The sequence below is a fragment of the Nelumbo lutea genome, chromosome 2, assembly GCF_056320005.1.
Source record: "Nelumbo lutea isolate HS-2025 chromosome 2, American lotus-T2T, whole genome shotgun sequence".
In the NCBI taxonomy this organism is placed as follows: Eukaryota; Viridiplantae; Streptophyta; class Magnoliopsida; order Proteales; family Nelumbonaceae; genus Nelumbo; species Nelumbo lutea.
The window spans coordinates 60485375-60508985 of NC_142685.1; the positions used below are offsets into that span (position 1 = coordinate 60485375).

The 23611-nt window shown below is 38.0% G+C and overlaps 2 protein-coding genes across 2 annotated transcripts; one reads left to right on the top strand and one right to left on the bottom strand.

Moving 5' to 3' along the window:
* Window positions 1-1300: 1300 nt before the first annotated feature.
* SLP2 (Calcineurin-like metallo-phosphoesterase superfamily protein) lies at window positions 1301-3293 on the bottom strand. The gene has a single exon (XM_088967785.1). It carries the CDS (start codon window positions 3221-3223, stop codon window positions 2015-2017), a length of 1209 nt encoding a protein of 402 aa, XP_088823911.1. The 5' UTR covers window positions 3224-3293; the 3' UTR covers window positions 1301-2014.
* Window positions 3294-4537: 1244 nt separating this feature from the next.
* Window positions 4538-22174, top strand: LOC148871044 (uncharacterized). The gene is made up of 3 exons (XM_088972374.1): window positions 4538-4824; window positions 4928-5065; window positions 21828-22174. Exons 1-3 carry the CDS (start codon window positions 4696-4698, stop codon window positions 22008-22010), a joined length of 450 nt encoding a protein of 149 aa, XP_088828500.1. The 5' UTR covers window positions 4538-4695; the 3' UTR covers window positions 22011-22174.
* The last annotated feature ends 1437 nt before the right edge of the window (window positions 22175-23611 follow it).

The window sequence follows — 23611 nt, forward strand, 5'->3', positions numbered from 1 at the left end:
CACGGGTCGGTTCACGGGGAGAACTTCTTACTTCCCCTTGCGTCTTCCCTTGCATGCAGACCCTATTGTGAAAAACCGAATGGGTGATTTGTCCAAAAGACCACCCGAACTCTCCTCACTCTTCTTTTGACTGGAAACTGAATACTTTATTCCCAAATCACAGCTCCTTAAATAGGAGATTACAAGAGAAGGCTCCTTACTCCATTCGACTAAGCTAGGAAAATCCAACTTTAAATCAAACTCCTACTTCTAACAGACTTCTAACAGAACTCAATTCTTATCTCTAATAGATAAGAACAGAACTGGAATAAGTAAATTATTGGCGAGCTGGCAAGAAGAGCTGACATGGCAAGATAAGCTGCTGTGTGGACCCCTCTCTAATGCTGCTGCCGGGTGGTGCATGCGTCTCCTAAGTGCTGCTGCTTGGTGGTGTGTGCTGCTGTGCGTGCTGCTGCCTATGATTGCGTGCGTCCATAACAAATTTCATGTGCATCATTGCAAAAGACTGGAAATCCATTCTCAAGGTCTACCAGATGCCATTTTAGAATTTAGATACTACATCAAATTTTCTACTGGATGAAAACTTTTAGATAAAAAGATTAAAAGACTTTCAAGAAAAAAAAAACAATGTTATAAAAACAAAGCGAATGCAGTTAAGTTCCTGAGAATTTATGAATATTCCCAGAAAATAGAAGCCTTCAGGTGACAAATCCTGCCTAACAATTTTGCCCCTTGAAGCTTCATACACTTCTATATGCTATATGTCATAATAGGCTTAACTCCATAATTTACCCACTTACCGCCACAAAGAAAAAAGGACAAACTTGTGAATGAAGCTTTCATAATTCTGTTGACCATAAAAAAATAAAATAAAAATAAAGACTGAAGCTATGGCTCAGTGCCTCAGTTTGGAAGGAGTACAAATATAAATATGTAGAGTGCAAAATCTTGTATTTTGTATTATTTTGTATGTATTTGCACTCTACATATTTGCATTTGTACTCCTTCCAAACTGAGCTTAGGCCAGCAAAAAAGAATGTATATGAAAGGCCTAAAACCAATAAAAAGAACCCATCCAGCAAAAACCCCAGACTTTTGGAGATAGAGATCTCACAAGTAATTCTAATTCCACAAAACAAATTGAAATTAAAAATTCGGTCAACTCCACCCACAACCGCAACTAAACCATACCAAATCAACTAGACCATCATCATCATTATCTATATGGGGTCAACTAGATATAACTTGCAAAGAAAACAATGAAACCTATAAAAGAACCAGTTTATCCCACTCATCCAAATTGGCAACGGAACTAATATCTTTCAGTCTTATAGAGCTGGACAAGCAGGAAAAACTCCTTTCACAACACAACAATGATGTTGTTAAAGATTTAAAACATTAAATCATATATAAATATGGTGCATACAATAAACAGTTAAAACTAAGAAAATGATGGTATATAATAATGATAAGCAATGGAAGATGGAATATCCGCTTCTACAACAACTGAAATGGTGACCAGAAAGGAAGTAGGAAAACGCAGCTGCTTGAAAGGAGAAATGGGCAATATCACACAGGCATATTATCTGTCAACCAAACCTTCACTGCTTCACCACCCATTAATGTGGAAACTGTGTCAATGAACGGAGAAAACCCTGCAACTGATACCCATCACCATCAAATTTCTGACACCTTTCTTTCCATCTTCAAGTTCCTCATTTCTGAAGCACCATGCAGGAGCTTGTCCATCTACATCTAATTGATTTCTTCTAAAAGAATACTGAAGTTCAAATCTTAAACTTAGAATTCCCACAACTCTAACCACCTTAATGCTCAAATGGTGCGGTAAACAAATTATATACACATTAGATTCTCTAAATCGATTGTTTGTAAGAATGGTTCAAACTACTTTCATGAATTACACACAAAGTGATCCTCAGAATGATTCTTATAGGAACTTTTCGTTCTCCAGATTTTCAAATAAAGAATTTCATGGGTTGAAGTCTCAAACACCTTAAGCCTTCACTTCAATTTGATTTGGTCCATGTTCTTGGAGCAACAACCCAAGCCCTTCCTTCCGATCCTCCTTAAGCTGAGATTCATACCTTTTCTGATACAATGGATTCGAAGTCAAGACCCGTAATCCAGAATTCCCACTTATCTCCAAAACTTCAGGCAGCCCATCAATACATCCCTTTGACATGCCTACATCAATCCGTATGGCTCGGTTCTCACAAACAGCATTAATCCCTGATCCTTGAATCGTATGACCCATAATCATTCGCTTTGCACCAGGGATTGTCGCAAGCACGTGTTCAAGAGTTGAACAGTCACAATTCTTAGCCAATTCGTCTGAGAATCTCCTTAACCAAACAACAGAATCCCTCCCTCGCATGAAACTCGGCGAGAATCTCCCTCTCAAGCCATTAATCCAATCCCTAACCTCTTCATTTATGCGTTCCAATCCGTAATAAACATGGTTTTGGAGGAGCCCGCCATGAACAAAGACCGATTCACCGACAACGAGTACAGTAACATTACCGGACAAAAACCTACTAGAAATCGGACCCTGGGGACGCAATGCAGCAATTCTAGCCCTGAAACCATCGTGAAATTCTTTCTTGATTCCACGAAACACCAGCGGAATCCCCTCGAAGATATCCTTCGGCTTCTCCAATCCATCGCATAGACTCTTCATCGAATTCCCAATACGAAACCAGTCGGCCCAAACCTTAAACTCATCAAGACCGGACCGAGTTACGTACCTGAAATCACCCTCAATGTTCATGATCTCGTGATTCCCATTCATAATGATAATCGACCCGCCGCATTTCGACGCCTCGCGCTTCAACTTCTCCAGGAAGTAGAGGATCTTGAGCTCATCATTGCCGCGGTCTAGGACGTCGCCAACCTGGACGATGGTGGCATTGCCGCCGATCCATCGGTCGGAGGCGTCGATAAGGCCGGCGAGTCTAAAGGCTTGCTTGGATTTATGGAGATCACCGTGCAGGTCACCGATGGCGACGAGGCGATCAGGAGAGGGGTATCTGGTCTGAAGCGGATGAAGGGAAGTAGAAGTTCCATCAGGGCTTTCATGGGGAGAAATAGGGTTAGGGTTTTGAGATTGGGGTAAGAAGAGGCCACTGACAGAGAAGTCGACGAACGTGTCAACGAAGGAGGAGACGAGGAGAGGGAGGTCTCTGCATGTTGAGTCTTCTTCCATCTCTCTCTCTCTCTCTGAAAGGGAAGGGAGAGGATTCGTTCCAGCCGTCCCGGGAAGTAAAAAAGGGTCATTGATTTGCCTGGAACCCCTATAGTTCCACATATTTTCTAATAACTACTTTTTCGTTTACATATTACAAAACCACCCCATAATTTGTAACTAGTTTACTTTAATCGACCTTATAGAGGAATCGTTCGTAGTTTTTTTACCGCCTATAGACTATAGTTCCACATACATCATTTTTTTACCGCTTTTACTGTCATCTCACCAATTCAAGGTGGGCCCATATCAATATATCAAGGGTTGTGATTCACCCTTCAACCCAAAACTATTCGAAAGATGTAACATGTAATAGCACGGCCTTTCCTGAACTTTCTGATTTCTGACATTGTTGTTAACCTTAGGAAGACTCGAAAAGAGGTGTGCCTCCTCCCTATTGATAGTAGAGTAGGACTCTTACTTTGAGTATCTACAATTCTACACCCTTCCACTAACTCAAGCAAGTACTCAACGTTGTGTCATGTGTGTTAATAATCAAAATCGTTGATGTTATCATTTCAATATTTTTAATGTCAACATTGCCCTTAGAAGAAAACATATGATTTTATATTCACCAAAACACCTCACATATTCACATCCAGACCCTCACCTATCTAAATCCGAGTTGGAATCTCCTGCCCATGTTTATCTCAGTTATATATGGAGAAAATATGGTAGACGTTCTCAATTCACGGGAGTAGTGCATTATGGGTACAGTTCTCGTGGGCAGCAATGTCTCTAAATCCACTCATTATGATCTATATATCCACCACAATTGATTATTTTTTTTCTCAAAACACAAAAAATGATAAAAAATTTAAAAACTACACTAATAGAAAAAAAAAACAAATTTTCAACAAAAATGATAATGTGTTTTTCTCAATAATATATTTAAATAAAAATCAGAATTTTAGAAAAGAAACATAAAATGGTAAAATCTTCAAAATAAAAAAAAAACATACATTTCAAGTAAAAAAGAAAAATTAAAAGAAACAAAGAAAATGATTAAAATTTAAAGATATATATTTCAATAAAAAGTAGAAAATGTAAGAAATAAATAAAATTTATAAAAATTAATATATATATATATATATAATCTAACAAACTATATAGAAATTGAATAAAAAACACATATTTTATGAATTTTATTGCCAAGGTAATAGGAAAGGGCAAATTTAGAAACCAATTTACTGTTCAAATGGTTAAAAATGGGTATTTTGGTAAATTTGCCCGCTTTCATCGGCTCAAGATAAATTAAGGTACTGAACCGAAACTGTCAGAAATTACATTAAGTAAGCTCAGGAGAAAAATATTTACCCTAATATTTTTGATATTGTTCAGTGTTCACAGCAGATGGCGGAAGTGTCCATTTGAACCCAAAACCTCCTTCTGTTCTGCACTTCTGCGTTCAGTTTGTCTCCCGACAGAGAGAGATGAATCACGTAGCAGCAGCTGAGGAGCGAATAGTTTCAGAGAGATTGAAGCGTAAACTCAACGAAGTGAATGCGGCAGCTCAAGCCCAACTGTCTGGAATACAGGACCATGTTAATTTCACCCTTCAGGTTCTTTTCTGTTCGTCTCATCGTTTTCCCCTTGTTATTTGATGGACTTGTTTTTTTTTTTTTATATTTTTAATTCAACAAATTGTCTGAATGGCGATTTCAGAAAGCGTATTTCAAATGTGCATATGAATGCTTCGAGAGGAGACGAACACAAGAAGAGATAAACCACTGCGTGGAAAATTGTAGCGTTCCAGTTCTTAATGCCCAAAACATGGTTGAGAATGAGATGGCCAAGTTTCAAGTTAGTTTCCTTTTTCTTCCTCCTGGGGATATATAACCAGTTCACTTCTTTTTTATTAGGATATTTTCGTTGGGAGTTGAGACGTGCTAAATATATTAACTTGCCCTTTGTTGCTATGATTGCAGATTATCGTCTTCTTCTCTGCATTTAGTCATGGTCACTTGCTTTATTTGATATCTATTTCTTTAAGATTGTTGATTATGGATTAGCGTACTGTTGTAATGATCAATTACTGAAACAAGAATGTTGAGTAATTGATGTTTCATACTGAAGTCGAGAAAGATTAGAATCGCAGAACGGGGTTAATGTAGCCAACCCCAAATATCAGGATAAGGCTCAGATGAACTTAGCCATTAGAGATGCAAAAAAAGCTGTATCTTTTTTATTTTTATTTTTATTTTTAATTTTACACTTTTATTCGCATTTAGGATTTGATCTTATTGTTCAAACAAAACCATTTTAAAAACTAGACTAGCAATGACCCACTTCAACCATTTAGAGAAATGCAAGAATTGTTAACTTCGAGGAAAAAAAGGAGAAGTGATAAATATACAGAATGGTATATCATTTGATGTTGACCTTAGAATTTCCTGAACGCAGTACTCCTTGTTTTGTGTTAATATGTTTTTGAGAGGGGGGAGGGGGCACTTTTTTTCTAGCACAGGCATATGTGTACATGTTATTGGATTTATATAATCACTTCAAGAAGTTATCTTCCCCAAGTGTCCTCTCTCTCTTGTATAAGTATCTCTCTTATATAAGTAAGCAAAGCCCTGGTTGCATGTTGGTATGATTTTACTTATTTGTGATTGTCAAGTTTCCTAGATGGTAGATTACGCAAGGAAGCAGACACCGTAATATGCATTTATACATATAGGCATGTACATAGAAACTCAAGGATATATTGTATATGTAGTTCTTGTCTTTCAACCAGAGTTATAGGTGTAAGGGCTTCCCTAAACTGCAGTTTTTTAGTGGAAAATGCTCATTAGAGTGTAATCATAAATTTTTACCATGATGCTCCAGAGTTTTAGGTTTCAGTTTTGTTATTGTCTTAGATGCCTAGTAAAGTTATGTCATCAGGACTTGGTCTTCCTTATATAGCAGTTTGGACTTTGGGTTGGGAGATACATCCTTTTCCATCTCTCTCCCCTCATGCCATACACACTGAGTTTCTCATCCCACTTTCTCTCTCAGTCTTGCTCCATGTCCACAATAAGACTTTTCTTCTAGGGAAAATTATATAAAAGAAATTAGGACTTCAAACAACTGATATTTGTTTGAAAGTCATTGACACAAGGTAATGTATTAAGAAATTTAGTTTTTTCCTTGAATTTCATGGAATTCAAATATTTAATAAATTTTATTTGTTTTGTATAAAACTATAAAGTAGCTTTTTCCTTTTGTACTTTTCTTGGAATCTGTGGACATGGGAATGATTCTTACTTGATATTAGAACAAGAATAAAATAAATAAGGATGCTAAAAAACCTAGCAAGAATCCAGATCCAGTCCAGGCTGAAGTAGGAGAAGAAGTTGAAGAATGAGTGCTCAAAGCAAGTTGAGATTGAACAGAAATAAATCTCAAAGTGCCGCCCCACTTTTCTTTAATTATAAGAGAACTGAAATTTCATTATTACACCTGAAACAGAAAAGCAAATAAATAACAAAGAAAAATAAATGGAAAATGACACACATGCCCATGCACAAGTTGGGCTAGGCTGGGCTATCACTAGACCTGTTCATGGGCCGGGCCGGGCCGGGCTCGGGCTGGGCTTTTACTGTGTATTAACAATTTTTTTTAAGGCCCGAGCCCGAGCCCGGCCCGACCATCGGGCCTACAACTTGGGCCCGAGCCCGACCCTCATAAAAAGCCCGAAGCCCGAGCCTGGGCCTGGGTCCGAAATTTAACCTATACTATTATTATTATTAATGTTGAAGCAGCTGAATAGAGAGAGAGAGAGAGATTGAAATTATAAAGAAAAGAATAAAAAAAATATATATATATATTAAATTATAAATATATATTTTAATAAATATTATATTATTTATATATTTTATATAATATATAAAATACATATTATATATTTTATAAAATATATAATACTGAGTCGGGCCGGGCCGGGCTTTTTTGACAAATCCCGAGCCCGGCCCGAAACACAGTCAGGCTTAGGTCTAGCTATCACTTGTGCCTGCCCACCTGCCCATGCCGCACTATGTCACATTGTGCTATACTATGTGGGCGGGCAGGCGGTTACGAGTTGCAAGATTCTTGGCTTTTTTTTGGTGGGTGGTGGTGAAGTAGAAACCACATAACCCATTGGATTCTATTTAGGTTTCTTCCTTGGATGACTCCATGGATGAATGAAAGCTTAAAACACCACTCCAATTCTGTGAGAGGTGCAATTCATTGACCTAGATTGTTGAATCCTGGAATTTGGTTGACAAACCCAAGCACTGTGGATATTATCCAAGAGAAGGTGAAATTAGATTCAAGGACAGTGTTGTTACAATGTTCCACACTCTCAAACTGATAAGTTCTCTTACACTCCTGATTGTAGATCCTCCAGATTAGTACAGTTGCTTTGGATTTTCTAGTTCTGGGTGTGTTTCTCTCTGTTTCAGATCTATTTTGCATTGTCTTCGGTCTGTTTCATACCTTTTGAACCTGTTTCACACCTCTACATTGGCTTAGCAGTGTTAATTTTGTGGTTTCTTGGATGTTTCACAACTGCTTTTTGTTAGATTTTTTGTTTAAATCATGGTTTTTCCTTTATATCTCCAAAAGGTATAAATGTATAGGATTAATTTAGATTCAGGGATTAAGCATCTGGTCAATCTAGAAGGTTTTTTACATGCTGGATGCTTTGGATGTGCGAAATCAACATGTGCCCATGATAGGGTAGGCCAAATCAACATTTTTGGCCTGTTGCTGAGGCAGTTTGGAGTTTTCTTTTAATGAATCGTTATTTATCAAAAAACAAAGCTCCCTACTTAACCTGATTAGGAAACTATTTTTCCTATGAAACATAGGAGCTTCTCACATTTGGAAACTGTATGCTCCTGCTCCATTGTCTTTTTCCCCCCTTTGAGTTTTCTTGGTGATCCTCTAGACTAATGTGTAGAATGTTCTTTTACATGTTAATTCATACCCTCTGTCCATGTGTTGCACTTCTATGTACTTTTCCTTGGTGAATAATATAGCCTGTCGTTTTATATATTTTTCCTTTATCCCTCTCGATTTCATTAATGGCAGCATTTACCTCCCACAAATCAAATTTCCAATTCCTCAGCTTGGTTAGCACTTGGCACATAGCAGATAATGTGGCAAGTTCCAGTATGTCCAGTTTGGGTCTATCAGCTCATCTTTCCTTATGGAGATCAAAACAGAATTTAAAAATGGTATATTTTAATCTGCTTTCTTCCTACACCATGTGACAGTCCACCATTAGCCTTTTTAAGGAATTCTTTCATCAACTTGCATCCATGATATGATGGAAGAGTTTGGTATTTCTGGCCACCCTCTTTAAGCCATGTAATCCAAGCCTGTTGCTTCCATTTAATCTCTTCTTGGTAGGCAAATTTATCGTTTGGTAGACAAGCCTATCACATATGACTATTAGGAGTAAATTACCTCCTTTTAGGATATAAAAACATTTTCTATGGTGACAAATTTCTACTGAACTAAACATCGAGTCCTCAATAACTAGAATTATCTAAACATTTAATAATACTTAGGTTATGTTTGGTGATTAAGTGGTTGTTAAAATAAGCACTTGTTGCACAAGTGCTTATAGTAAGTGCTTATTTTAACAACCATATAAGGCTGTTTGGTGACCCACTTGCCAAATCACTTATTGTGCTTTTTAAGCATTTATTGGGGTGGGGATGTTTGGTGAGCTACTTTCCCCACAAGTGCTTATATTGACATAAATGACATTTTTAGCCCTCACTTCACTCATACATATAAATAATGCTTTTCACATAATTATATTATACATTTCAATGAACGCTTTCCACATCACCACATCATGACACATGAGAGCCCACGTGGGCCCACACGTAGATAATAATAATAATAATAATAATAATAGAAAGCACTTTCAATAATAATAATAATATTATTATTATATAATAACAAATAATAAATACTTCTAGAAAGCACTTTCAATGATTAATTTTCACAAAATACTTCCAGAAAGTGCTTTTAAGGAGTAGTTTTCACAAAATACTTCCTGATAGCACTTTCAAGGTGCAATTTTCACAAAATACTTTTAGAAAGTGCTTATAAGGAGCAGTTTTCACAAAATACTTTTAGAAGGCACTTTCAAGATGCAATTTTCACAAAATACTTCTAGAAAATGCTTTTAAGGAGTAGTTTTCACAAAATACTTCTAGAAAGCACTTTCAAGATACATTTTTCACAAAATACTTCTAGGAGAGATTGTGTGTACACAACTCTAGTGTAGTCCATGGTGTGTTTGGGTTCTTTGTGAACCCAAGTATCATAGTAAAACTCACTCACCTCAGAGTCAACCTCCATAATGCACTCCAATTCCTCTTCGGTGTCCATCACCCCATTGTAAGGTAAGCTACTATTGGAATCTGACTCGGTATTCGATACTATCTCAGTCTTTGTTTCGGTTTCCTTATCGGTAGCCATCTCTTACACTATCATGCAATTTAATAAAGACAAACAAAATTTATAATCATAGAATGGAAGACATAAATGCAAAAAAAAAAAAAAAACCAACTAGCTATTTGGGGTAATCCTAGGTCAGAAGATTTTTGGAAGCCAGTCATTGAAAGATTTGCTAGGAAACTAGCTCTTTGGAGGAGGAATTACATCTTTCTTGGTGGAAGGATAACATTGATCAGAGCTACGTTGGCAAACCTCCCTGTTTACTTCCTCTCAACCTTTAGAATACCCTGTAGAGCGGCAAGGAGGTTAGAAAAATACATGAGAGATTTCTTTTGGGATCCAGGAGAGGAGAGGAAGGATCACCTGATAAATTGGGATCAAGTTAGAAAGCCCAAGGATAAAGGGGGTTTGGGAATAGGAAATATTTCACTTAGGAACTCAGCTCTGCTAGGGAAATGGTTGTGGAGGTTCCCTTTTGAGAGAGATAGACTGTAGCACAAAGTCATTGTGAGTATCCATGGTTTGGATGGGAATGGTTGGGATGCAAAAGTCGCCCCTCATGTATCCTCTTGTTCTCCTTGGAAAGCTATCCATGAAATTTACCCATCTTTCCTTAATTCCATTCGGTTTGATGTGGGCTAGGGCAATAAAGTTTGTTTCTGGGAAGATCTTTGTGTGGGAGATAGTCCACTCAAAGACCTTTCTCCTGACCTATACTCTTTGTCAAACTTGAAAGGGAAAACAATAAGTCTTTTGGGTAATCTTGGCCCAAGTGGGATCAATTGGAATCTGGGTTTTAGAAGGGGCCTGAGGGAAAATGAATGTGCATCTTTAATTCACTTGTTGGATATTCTAGGACAAGTCCTTTTGGACCCGTCGTTGGAAGATTCCAGAATTTGGAAAGGCTCCATAGATGGCCTCCTCTTGTTCCTCTTTCTTTAATGTCCTTGCCTCACCTAGCAACCCGGCTGGGGACTTCCCTGTAAAAGAAATTTGGAGTAAGCCTATCCCCCCAAAAATTCAAGCCTTCTGTTGGGAAATTTTCCTTGGTAAGGTTAATATGTGTGATATGCTGCAGAAAAAAGGCATTTTGCTTGCCTTTCTCCTCACATGTGCTCCCTTTGTAAGGAAAGTGGTGAGACCTTGACACACCTTTTTTTTTATCTTGTTCTTTTGTGCATCATGTTTGGGATTCTTTTTGTATTCTCTTTGGTTGCAGGTGGGTTTCCCCTCAAGATGTGGTAGGTCTTTTTAACCGTGACTTTTTGAGGAAATCAAAGAAAAGAGGGAAGGTTATGTGGAAAGCTACAAAGGCAATTATTTGTTGGGTGATATGGGAAGAAAGGAATAACAGAATATTCTTGGAAAAGAGTAGAACCACGGAGGAGGTGATTGACAAATTCAAAGTTAAAGTAGCACATTGGGTAAGTTCTTTGCATATATTCCAAGAGTTCTCAATCACAGACATTATAAGATCATGGACAAAAGTAGCACAATCTTCAAGAGTGAAAGAGAGAGTAAGGTTGGAATGGAAACCTCCAAATGGTAACAGAATTAAGCTGAATTTTGATGAAAGTTCATTTGGGAATTTGGGATTGTCAGGTATCGAGGGAGTAATCAGAAATTCTGATGGGAGGATATTAGCATTATTCTCTGGACTTATTGGCATGGGCAACTCTCTAAAAGCCTGAGGTAATGGCATTGCTACAAGGATTGAAGATAGCCAAGCAACTAGGAATGAGGCAAATTGAGGTTGAAGGGGATTCCAAGGTGATCATCTCTTGGGCTAATAACAATAGAACTATTCCGTGGACCTTCAAACAAGTGATATGGGAAGTGGAAAAGGTTGCAAGGGAGATAGAAGTATAATTCAAATGGGTTAGGAGTGCAAATGGGCTAGCTGATTATCTTGCTAAACAAGGGGCTTTGAGGCAACAATTGTTTTGGGCTGCATTGTAAAAGGGACAGAAATATGTATTCGTGTGGGACTTCTTGTTCCATACACATTGTTGTAAAACTTCTTAAATCTAATTTCAAATAAAAGTTTCCTTTGATGATCAAAAATAAAAAAATAAATGCAAAAAAATAAAAAGCACACACTTAATTAACATTAAAACGTAAATTAAGTCCAGCAATAGTAATCCTAAGACATACTTATCAAAATAAAGAGTACTCAAGTTCTCAAGTCTACGACAAAAAAACAAAACACAGATTAGTGCAAACAAGTTTCATACTCTATCGGAATGCTCGTATAACTCTTTAATCATCTTCAATCGCAAGGCAGGAGATTGCAATAAACAAGTCATGAAATTCACCCTTCATGAATTGGAGACTAGCAAACATGAATATAGGACTCCCCTCCTCAATCTTAGGGATCTCACTCAGGAGGTTCATGCAACGTTCCATAGAGCTTAGCCTCGTGTCCTTGCCAACTCTATGAGCAGTTGTTAGCTCACATGTAGAAGCAATTCTTTCCAAATTCTTGTTGATCCATATAGCACCCGTTATCTTCTTTCTCCTGGTAGAGCTGCTACTCCCCCTTATGTCTCTAGGGATAACTCTATATGAGTGTAGCTAGGGCCATTCTAGCCTCCTGCATTGTTTCGGATGCACTCATGGTGTAATTCCTCATCCATTCGGTCGTTATCTAGAGTCGGTTGGGTTAACGGTACCACCTCCGTAGTGCACCCTCATTCGGTGCCCAACTATCGTAACTGTGGGCAACTATACCACCAAATATGATGTCCAAATCTGCCGCATGGGGAAGACCCTTGTGTCTAAATTGTGCCGCATCAGGGTATGCCTATCACACAAGGACATAACTATGTAAGGTTCTGCCTAACAAAATGATTAACCTACATGTTTATTGTATTAAAATGCTAAATTATACCATACCTTCAGATAGTCATCCCAAAAGTCATCCCCAACAGTGAATGTTTCATTCATTGGATCCCAACCTGAACCGGTATAGGTCGACAGTTTATGGAATATCTTTCATGCATTCTTTACTACACTCCAGTGATTCTTCATTTGTTTTTGGGTGTAGTTTTTCCCTGTTATCCTGTTGAACTCCTAAATCACATTTGCCCATCCTTGTCTATCCATGGTAGTCTTGGTTCGGTGGCTGGCAATGACTTGTTGCAAGCAGAAGTCAACCCAATTTTTTTTGCAGTTCGGGAGTCCAAGTAGCCTGGGATCTCCCCACCCCCCATTTTTCCCTTGACTACTAGCCATAACCTACAAGTTATAATTATTAATGTAATAATAATTATGTTAGTAATGATAATAAAATAACAATGAGAATTTAAAACAAAGGATAATATTAACTATACAATTATGATATTAATAATAAATCAACAAATGAAAATTCGGATTATTCAAAAAAAACACAAAAAAGATCACCAATACCAATGGGAATTTAAAAAAAATAGGATAATATTAACTATACATATTAATAATAAATCAACAAATGAAAATTCAGATTATTCAAAAAAAGCAAAAAAAAAGTTCACCAATACCAATGGGAATTTAAAAAATAAAATAGGATAAAATTTATTGTACACATTAATAAGAATGCAATAAGTGAAAATTCGTATTATTCAATGAAATATAAAAACACCACCAATATCCTATTTAAAAAATAAAATAGGATAATACATATTAATAATAATGCAATAAATGAAAATTCGGATTATTCAAGAAAATATAAAAAACACCACCAATATCCTATATAAAAAATAAAATAGAATAATATTAACTATACATATTAATAATAAATCAACAAAAGAAAAAAACACAAAAAATATCACCAATACCAATGGGAATTTAAACAAGTAAAATAGGAAAATTTGGGTTATTCAAAAAAAAAAAGTAAAAACATCACCGAAAAAAAAAATCATGAAAAAATGCAATGTGAATTTAACATTACCAAATAATATTTACTAACAAAGCTTCACCATTACACTAAACAAATAAAAAAATGCAATCACAAGTTTTCAAAAAAAAAATTCAAACATTTAACTAATTATTAATCACAACAACATATACAAAACATAACAAATATTCATATAAAAAATAAAGAAAAATGCAATGACAAATCAAGAATACATGTAAACATTTAACGAAATACTAATCACAATAAAATATAAAAAGCATCACAACTATACATATCAAAAATAAAGAAAAATGCAATCACAAATCAAGAAAAAATATAAACATTTAACTAATTATTCATACAAAAAATCTGTAACCCACATATTTCAGCATATTTTTGGCATGATTTTCAACAAAAAAATGCAAATAAAAAACTACTCGTGCATAGAAACCATCACATAAATGATGCAAAAAAAAAAGCACAAATGTTTCGGATTTCTCACTTGAAAAATCTGAAAAAAATGAATCAGACAAATAGTCACCTAGAAAAACAAAAAAAATAACATCAAACATGGAGAGGAGGAGTTTAGGCGAACGAAGGAGTGGCTGGCGGTGGGGTGTCGCCATTAAACTCGCTCAATCACAGATCTGTGAACAGGGAGAAGAGAGGTTTCAGGCGTTAAAAAAAACCCTTCAAAGTGCTTCAAACCAAAAAAAATGTGCACAAAAAGAGTCAAAATGGCAAAACAACAGGTTTGTCGGCTTTTTTTTGCACCGTTGATCTTCGTTGGTGGACTTGTAACTGAGTTCACCACCCTCTGCGTCTGTCCTATTCGAATAGGAGAGGGAAGAAAACCCTCGCATGGGGGTAAAACCGGTATTAAAAAATATTTAGGGACTGAATCGTCCCATCGATTTGAAAAAGCACTTCTCCAAGAAGTTTTGAAAAAAAAACAACTCTTATGTCACCTTTTTATAAGTACTTTTTTAAAAAATACTTCTTGGTGACTTTTTTACTAAACACACATAAGTACTTCTTTACCACTTAGTGTGAGGTCCCAACACTTAAAATAAGTTTAACAAGTGCTCATTCTAAGTGAAATCAAATAGGGCCATAATAGGGGGATATCCTAGAGTTGAGTTTCCTGAGGCCTTAACACAATCCAACTTGAAATCAAGTTGGGTTAGTCCAGTTTTAGGTTGACCCTACCATGCACTAAACAGGATAGATACCCAAGTGCATCTCCACATACTTTTACTTCTCTTCTTAGGTGGAGAGAAAAAAAACAGAGGTGTTCAACAAACTTCTTCTATTCCTCAAAGGAGTGCACCTACAACAACACAAAGAAAAGAAATGAATGTTGGATATTTTGTAAGGCTTATTTAATTGTTACTTTATAGTTGCTGTTAGTAGGTTGTCCTCTTAAGATACTGTCAGTTAGTTACTTTTCCTTTTTTCCTTATTAGTTTGTTTCTAGGGTGTGCCGCCAGGGGCATACTTGTAATTTCTATTCTTTTTTATTAAGTTAATATAAATAGTGAACTGGCAGCAGCCAGAGATAGTTTTTCTTTTTCTCTCAATCGTATCTCTCTTTCCTTCTCTTTCTCTCTCTCTCATCTCCCACTCTCCATGAATGATTACATGGTATCGGAGCAAGTTTTTGGGTTGTAAAAGAATTCCGGTCCCTCCTATTTGGAACCTGCTTCGCCTTTTTTCCTTCTTTAAATTCTTGGACGTGGAAGATAGAGAAACCTTAGCAGATTACTGGCAGCACCTCCTGTGGGTTCTTCCTTGGTCGTAATATCAAGGAAACCCTAATCGAAGAAGGGTGATGCTGATAGAGACTCCCTTTCTTCTCTGTTCGATGCTGTGAAGTCGATTTCTGGTTGGCACCTTCGTATAGGTGCTGGACAGGTGTGCTCTTGTTTTTGTCTTTTTTTGGCCAATGGTATGAAGGCCTTATTCCTTGGTTCCATACATTCGTTTGGATGCTGGATTGTTAGACTGTATGGACTGTAGTTAGACTGATAGTAACGTCTGCTTTGATTGTGGTGAATTGATTACCGGGCTGGTTTAATGACTGAACCATCACAGGGTTGATTTCAACAGTTTCTTGTTTTCTTCCTCACATCCCAAAGGTAAATTTCTTGAGGGTTGGTATTCTGCTTGTGGTTGTTGTGTAGTTGTGTGGGATTTGGATTGTTTTCAGTAGTATTCTATGGAAAATTATGAATCAACTTCATCGGGGGTTACACTGACCCGCAACACAGCTGGTATGAGAGGTGAAAACATGATGTTTCCCATGCCAATTACCCCTTTAAATGGTCTAAACTACCTGGAGTGGGCTAAAAGTGTAAAACTTTATGTAACGGCAAGGGGAAAAGCTGGTTACATAAATGGAAGGGTGAAAGAACCCAAGGGTGAGACAACTGAGCATGATAGGTGGGACCAAGAAAACAGTATGGTGATGTCTTGGCTCCTTGCAGCCATGGAAGCTGATGTGAAGAAGAACTTTATGTGGGCAGACACCGCTAGTGAGATATGGAAACAGGCCAAAACTACCTATTCTGAGCAAAGGCATTATGCCAAGGTTTACCAGTTACAAGCTGAATCTTCAACCTGTAAACAGGGAAACCGTAGTTTGTCTTCATATTATTCAGCCCTTACCTCCATATGGAAAGAATTGGATCATTATCAGGCTATAGAGTGGAAACATGATGATGATGCTAAGGCCTACAGGAAGTTGGTCTCTCAGCAATGTGTGTTTGCCTTCTTGTTGGGACTGAACCCTGCCTATGAACCTTTGAGGGTTCAGATCCTAGGAAACAAAGAGTTGTCATCGGTTCACGAGGTATACTCCCTTGTTCAATCAGAAGAAAGTAGGCGGAGTGTGATGGTTACAGTTGAGGGGGAGCAATAAGTTGCTTTGGCTGCGATGAATAATAACTCCACGGGGAAGAAAAGTGACACGAAGAAGACTGATGATAAAGACAAAGTTGTTTTGTACCCACTATCGGCGTTCACGACATACATGTGACACATGTTGGGACATCCATGGGAAACCCAAGTGGGCAATGAAGAACCAAGAACAGGGTAAAGGTCAATGTCAGAAGAAGGTGAACACAACACATGTGGCAACCCAAGATACTCAGGTTGCCGGTACTACTTGGGACCACCTTAATAATTCTGACCCCAAGGAAGATATAATGAATTCCTTCAAAGAACACCTGGAGTCTTATGGTAGGGCTTTGTGACAAATGGATAACTCAGTCACTGGTACTCCTACTTCATTTGCATCTACATCAGGTAATACGGCTTTTGCATTCCATGTCACTCCCACGGGTTCCCTTTGGATCATTGATTCAAGGGCCTCCAACCACATGACAGGTAAGCCGAACTTGTTTCAGACTTATAGCCTTTTGTCAGGAAGGGATAGAGTGAGACTTGCAGATGGCTCATTTTTTTCTATTGCAGGCCAATGATCAATATCTCTTCCCCATGGCCTTAACCTGAAATGTGTATTGCATGTCCCTCAACTTCCTATAAATTTGCTTTCAATTAGTAGTATCACAAGCTCTTTAAACTATAGTGTAACATTTTTTCTTGGCTCATGTGTTTTTCAATACCTAATTTCTGGGAGGACAATTGGTAGAGGGAGCCTAGTGGATGGTCTCTACATTCTCGACAACAAAGTTGGTCTCTCGGTGTCATCCTCATAGTCGCATAGTCAGTCAAATAAGAGTCAATTTTTTTTTTGTGGCATAGTCGTTTAGGTCATGTTTCTTTTGAAATAGTAAAGTCTTTGTTTCCAGTTTTATTTAAGTCATGTTCAGTGTCAGAGTTCCAGTGTCAAACGTGTCAGTTGAGCAAACAATGTAGAACAACTTTTCACTCAAGTAATAAAAGATCAATTGTTCATTTTCATGTTGTGTATTCTGATGTATGGGGGCCTATTAATGTAATCTTTGAGGGCAGATATAAGTACTTTATCACATTGATCGATGATTACTCTCGCTATACAATTTCCTATGCGTAGTAGAGACAAAGTTCCAAAGATTGTGAAAGACTTCCAGAGGATGGTATTTACGTAGTTCCATGTTGAAATACAAATCTTCCAATCCGACAATGCAAAAGAATACTTCCATGGTGAGCTCAATGAGTTCTTTGTCTCCCACGGATCTATTCATAGGAGCTCATGCGCCAGAACACTACAACAAAATGGTGCTGCAGAAAGAAAAAACAGACACCTCCTTGAGGTAGCTCGCGGGATGATGTTACACATGAATGTTTCAAAAAGGTTTTGGGTGGATGTTATACTTGCAACTGCTTATGGCATCAATTGCATGCCCTCCAAAGTGTTGAACTTCATGGCTCTTCATCAGTTATTGTACCCTCAGTCCCCTTTATTTTCCACTCTCATGAGAGTCTTTGGTTGCCGTGCCTTTGTCCATGATTTGTCTCCATCTGGAGGTAAGTTAGACCCTCGGTTCATTCCTTGTATCTTTCTGGGGTATCCCTCCTCTCAAAAAGGGTATTGGTGCTTTGATCCCGTTAGTCATAAGTTTTTTGTGTCTATGGATGTGTCCTTTGAATCTGAGCCATTCTTCCCTGTTTTTCCTTAGGAGGAGTAGTAGTGTGGAAGAGGAGAAGCAGGTTCAGGTCCGCCAAGTATCTCTTCCATCTATTCCGGACCTTGCTCCCTTTCGTGTCTTCCAATGTACACGCCGTAGAGATCAACAATGTGATAGAGATGTGGAGCAGCCAAACATTGAGCAAACAACACCATTAGACTCCCAGGAGGTAAGTCCAATCCGTGTTGCACCTACTGATACCCCTATTCCTACTGTGGATGACCTTGACATTCCTATTGCTCAACGAAAGGGAGTCAGGTCGTGCACTACCAAACACCCCATGACCCATTTTGTCTCCTATGATCACATTTCCCCCTCATACTGAGCCTTCCTATCTACAGTTGATTGCATCCCTGTTCCCAGAAACGTTGCAGAAGCTTTAAAATGCCCCGGATGGACAGATGCCATGAAGGAGGAGATTAATGCTTTTCACAAAAATCAAACTTGGGGAATTGTTGGGTCTTCCAAAGGGAAAAGACCCCGTGGAGTGTAAATGGGTGTTTACGGTTAAACACAAGGCATACGGAACAGTTGAAAGGTACAAAGCAAGATTAGTAGCCAAAGGGGTACACACACGTGTATGGGGTTGACTATGATGAGACTTTTGCTCCAGTAGCTAAGATGAACTCAATTAGGATTCTCCTGTCATTAGTTGCTAATCTTGATTGAGAATTGCATCAATTGGACATAAAGAATGCTTTTCTGAATGGTGACTTAGAGGAGGAAGTATACATGGTTCAACCCCCTGGGTTCTATGCCAAGGGAAGTGAAAATAAGGTGTGCAAGCTGCGAAAGTCTCTTTGTGGCTTAAAACAATCTCCCAGAGCTTGGTTCAGTAAGTTTCACATGGCAGTTCAGCAGATGGGCTTCAAACAATGTCAGCCTGATCATACACTCTTTGTGAAGAGATGTTAGGAACAGGTTGCTGTATTGATAGTGTATGTGGATGATATCATCATTACAGGAAGTTGGAGTTCAGAAATACAAAAATTGAAACAATTCCTTGCATCTAAATTTGAAGTGAAAGATCTAGGTCCTCTGAAGTATTTCCTTGGGATTGAAGTCGCCCGCTCAGAAAAGGGTATCTTTATCTCTCAAAGGAAATACACCCTTGATCTATTACAGGACACAAACAAATTAGGTGCAAGGCCAGTAGATACTCCCATGGATGTTGACCACAAGTTGGGTGATTGTGATGATGAACCTCTGAAAGATGTGAAACAGTTCCAAAGGTTAGTGGGAAAACTGATTTATTTGTCCTGACCCGTCCAGACATTGCCTATTCAGTTGGGGTTCTAAGCCAATTCATGCACTCTTCTGAGAAACCACACATGGAGGCAGCAGAGAGAGTTCTTAGATACTTGAAAAAATATCCCGGAACAGGTCTACTATTTAGTAAACAAAATCATCTAAAGGTGGAAGTCTTTACAGACGCTGATTTGGCAGGTGCTGTGGATGACAGAAAGTCCACGAGTGGGTATTGCACATTTGTGGGAGGAAACCTAGTGACCTGGAAAAGCAAGAAACAAAGTGTGGTAGCAAGGTCAAGCACTGAAGCTGAATATAGAGCTATGGCACATGGGGAAGTCCTTTGGCTAAAGAATCTTCTAGGGGAGCTTGGAGTTGTTGTTCATAATCCTATGTCTCTTTACTGTGACAACAAGGCAGCAATAAACATCGCCAACAACCCTGTCCTACATGAGAGGACCAAGCACATTGAGGTGGACAAACACTTCATAAGGGAAAAATTGGAAAAAAGAGAAATTTGCATCCGTTTTGTCAACTCCAAGGAACAACTTGCTGATGTCCTCACAAAAGGGCTTCCATACTCGCGGCACAATGAGTTATGTGACAAGCTGGGCATGATAGACATATTCAGCCCAACTTGAGGGGGAGTGTTGTAAGGCTTATTTAATTGTTACTTTATAGTTGCTGTTAGTAGGTTATCCTCTTAAGATACTGTCAGTTAGTTATTTTTCCTTTTTTCTTTATTAGTTTGTTTCTAGGGTGTTCTGCCAGGGGCATACTTGTAATTTCTATTCAATTTTATTAAGTTAATATAAATAGTGAACTGGCGGCAGCTAGAGATAGTTTTTCTTTTTCTCTCAATTGTATCTCCCTTTCCTTCTCTTTCTCTCTCTCTTGTTTCCCACTCTCCATGAATGATTACAGGATACAAATGGGCAAAGAGATTAGTAGGTCAAATATAGTTTCACAATTGCTCTATAAAGAAAAACAAATGTGAGGTTAGAGATGCTAATTGAACCTTTTCTTTTGAAGGTTCTTGCAAGTATTGATTTTAACATGGAGCATCTCCAACTACAAATCCTAAAGAAGCACAAGTGAATGGACCAGTAAGATTAACAGTCCAAATTTTATTAGAAGCTTCAAGGAATACACTCTTGAAGGATTCAACAAGTGAGAACATCTGAAATTTCAAAACCTCTTAAACCACTCCTTATATCTGTATCCTAGACTAATCCTTGCTTGGAACAGTTGACACAATGGGTGAGTAATTTTTCTTTGTGCATAGAGAATAATAAAGGACTTGAAATTTGTCCTTTAGGGGCAGTTCCCCACCAAAATTCTTCTGAAAATTCAATTCTATTGCAAAAATGTAGGATGCATAGAGAAAACCTGACCTGATCCATTATTTTGGATTCAGATCTCAAAGCCAGCATCCATTTAACAATTTGATCAGATGTGGATTTGACCTCATCTGATCTGATTAAAATCCAAGTCCTGTTAAGATATTATCATGTATGTACGTAACAGCAAAGCCGTTTCAGATTAAATCTGAATCTAATCCAAGTCTGACATTTCAGATATGGATTTGAAGTTTCAATAACTGGACTAGATTTGGGTGTATATGGATCCTATCAAAATTGTTTTGCCTATTGGTATCTCTCTCTCTCTCTCTCTCAAATTGTTTAATCTTAAGCAACATCTAGTCCTATTTATTAGTGGGAGGTTTGAATCGAAATCATTTCTTCCATGATAGTAGTCGAGTAGGACTGCAATCAGTCCTAGGTATAATGTGTAATAAGCAAAGAAAAACAGATTGAGAAAGAGAGAAGAAGAGAAGAACACGAAGAGGAGAATTCAGAAAGAGTGTGGTTGACTAGAATTGTCGCCCCACTCAACTGTTATATTAATAATCAAATAAAGGGTAAAAGGGCTGAATTACCCCTACTGCTTACATGGCAAAAAGAAATAATAACTACTAACTGAAACTAACTACCATCATAAATAAGCAAACAACAGTGGGGACCACATAAATAACATAGTGGGGACCACATTAATGTTCTCTACAGTTTATACTTGGAGGGAGGGAATGGGTCAAGCTTGTGTTACATAATTTCACTAGCAGTAATGGGTTCATATTATCATATACAATCCATACAGTGAAATAATCTACTCAAAGCTTGAAGTCTATAAGTGGAACCCTCAGTTTTTTTTTTCTTTTCTTTTTACCTTTTGACCAAGAAATACGTCCGTCAGTTTCAATATGCATGTAATGTAAATCCTGTGGTTATAAGAGGTATGTGATTACTATGCTTAACTGCTGTCTCCACAGATTACAGAGATTAAGTGATTTGTGATTCTTATGGCACAGGAAAGGCTGAACAGGTCTTTAATGGTTTGCCAAGACAAGTTTGAGGCCGCAAAGCTTAAACAGATAAAGACGGGGGCAATGAATGATTTGGAGTCATGTGTTGAGGAAGCAATCCAAGGAAGCATCCAACTATTGCCACATGTTGTTGATCAGTTGAAGGCTTCCTTGTCCATTGATGGATAGATCATTGGAAATCTTGGGAAACTATCTCCTTCCCTTTCTATTCATGTTTTTTTGTACTGTTAACGAAATGAAAAATGATGATATCATGCCATACAGTGAAAAACCTGATTTTTCTGATTTTTCAGTAAAGAAAACCCAGATGAAATAAAGACATATTTTGATCAGGCCTAGCTGAATTTTGGTTTATTTCCCAGAATTAGATTGTTGGTAGTCTTATCTAGGAACATGCAAGTTTTTGACTAATGGGTAGGTAAACTTATTGACCCTGCGGGTTGAGGTAGAGTCTGGTTTGGGTTGCGAAAATTGGGATAGAGTAACATGTGGTAGAATTCTTACTGGGTTCTGAAGTTGAAGGTGCTTACTTCTTAGAGATTACATGGGAGCTATTGACTGTATCCTTGCAAATCAGAATGCCTCTAGGTCAGAGGCTCATCAGTCATCATAATGTCACTAAGCCGTGAGAAGAAGCTCTAAGTATTTCTCAATCAAATGGATCAGCTAATTCCTCGTTTCGTTGTGATTTATGAGGGTTTGTTAAAGAGGATGTTAATAGCTAGTTATGGAGAAAATGCCTTGGGCTAGTATGTTCTCACATCGCCATTCGCCACACCTGCCATAAAGAGCAAAAGAAGAGAGGCACTCCGAACGTTTTGGATTATCCATTCCCACCCGGAATGAAAAACAATTATTTATCAACCAATCAGGATGCCAATCCGCCCATAATCCCATGGGAGAACTGAGAAGCCAACCAATTCATCCTCGGTTACAGAGCAATGAGATTTTTCATTGCCATAATCCCCTCAAGGGATTCTTCACCATCATGATAGAGGCTGCATGAGGTATCCACTTGGGCTCCATCTATCCTCAACTCAACATTAAAGGTCTGTTCGGTTCGCAGTTGGAATTGGAACTAAAACACTTGGAATCGGATCTCAATTCTAACGGAGGGGAGGGGGAGGGAATGGCAATTCCCTCAAACGGAAATGGGATTCCAATTATGCTCAATCCAACGGTTGAAATTGGAACTGGCCATTCCAATTTTATTAAGTTTATTATTTATTGAGAGCAAATCCTACTCCTTTTATTGTTACATGTGATTAGTAATAGTAAGACATAAGACTACAAGCGAAAATGGAATCATCTAGGGGTCCAACTTGGGCGGGCGTAGCCCGAGCCCGAACCGGCCCAGCCTAAAATTTATATGGGCTGGGCTCGGGTCCAAGAAGTTGGGATTTCTATTTTTCGGGCCGGGCCCTGGCCTATCCCTTAGGTAGCCCAGGCCTGGCCCAACTATAGAGATTTATATTTACATAGGCGTATATACAAAAATTTTGCATATGTATATACATACATTTGTATGCATATTTACCTATATTATTTTTGAAGGCTTCAATCATGTTTCATTCATTCAAGAGATTGATACAAAGAGATGCCAACAAGGCCAAGTAAAGCTTAGAGACAAATTCTCAAGAAGAACAAAACAAAGAGATGGATGCAGGAGAACCGGAAGAACTTCTGCAACCAAAGCAAGGTGACTTATCATCACCCACAGAAGTGGATAAGTACAACTCCAAACCACCATAACTGGAAAGCAGAGCCGT

Bases quoted from the DNA above. Each gene is read 5' to 3' on its own strand.
- SLP2 (XM_088967785.1), bottom strand. From the start codon at position 3,223: ATGGAAGAAGACTCAACATGCAGAGACCTCCCTCTCCTCGTCTCCTCC.
- LOC148871044 (XM_088972374.1), top strand. From the start codon at position 4,696: ATGAATCACGTAGCAGCAGCTGAGGAGCGAATAGTTTCAGAGAGATTG. The intron at 4,825-4,927 runs GTTCTTTTCTGT...TGGCGATTTCAG, and splicing joins ATGTTAATTTCACCCTTCAG to AAAGCGTATTTCAAATGTGC. The intron at 5,066-21,827 runs GTTAGTTTCCTT...CTTATGGCACAG, and splicing joins ATGAGATGGCCAAGTTTCAA to GAAAGGCTGAACAGGTCTTT.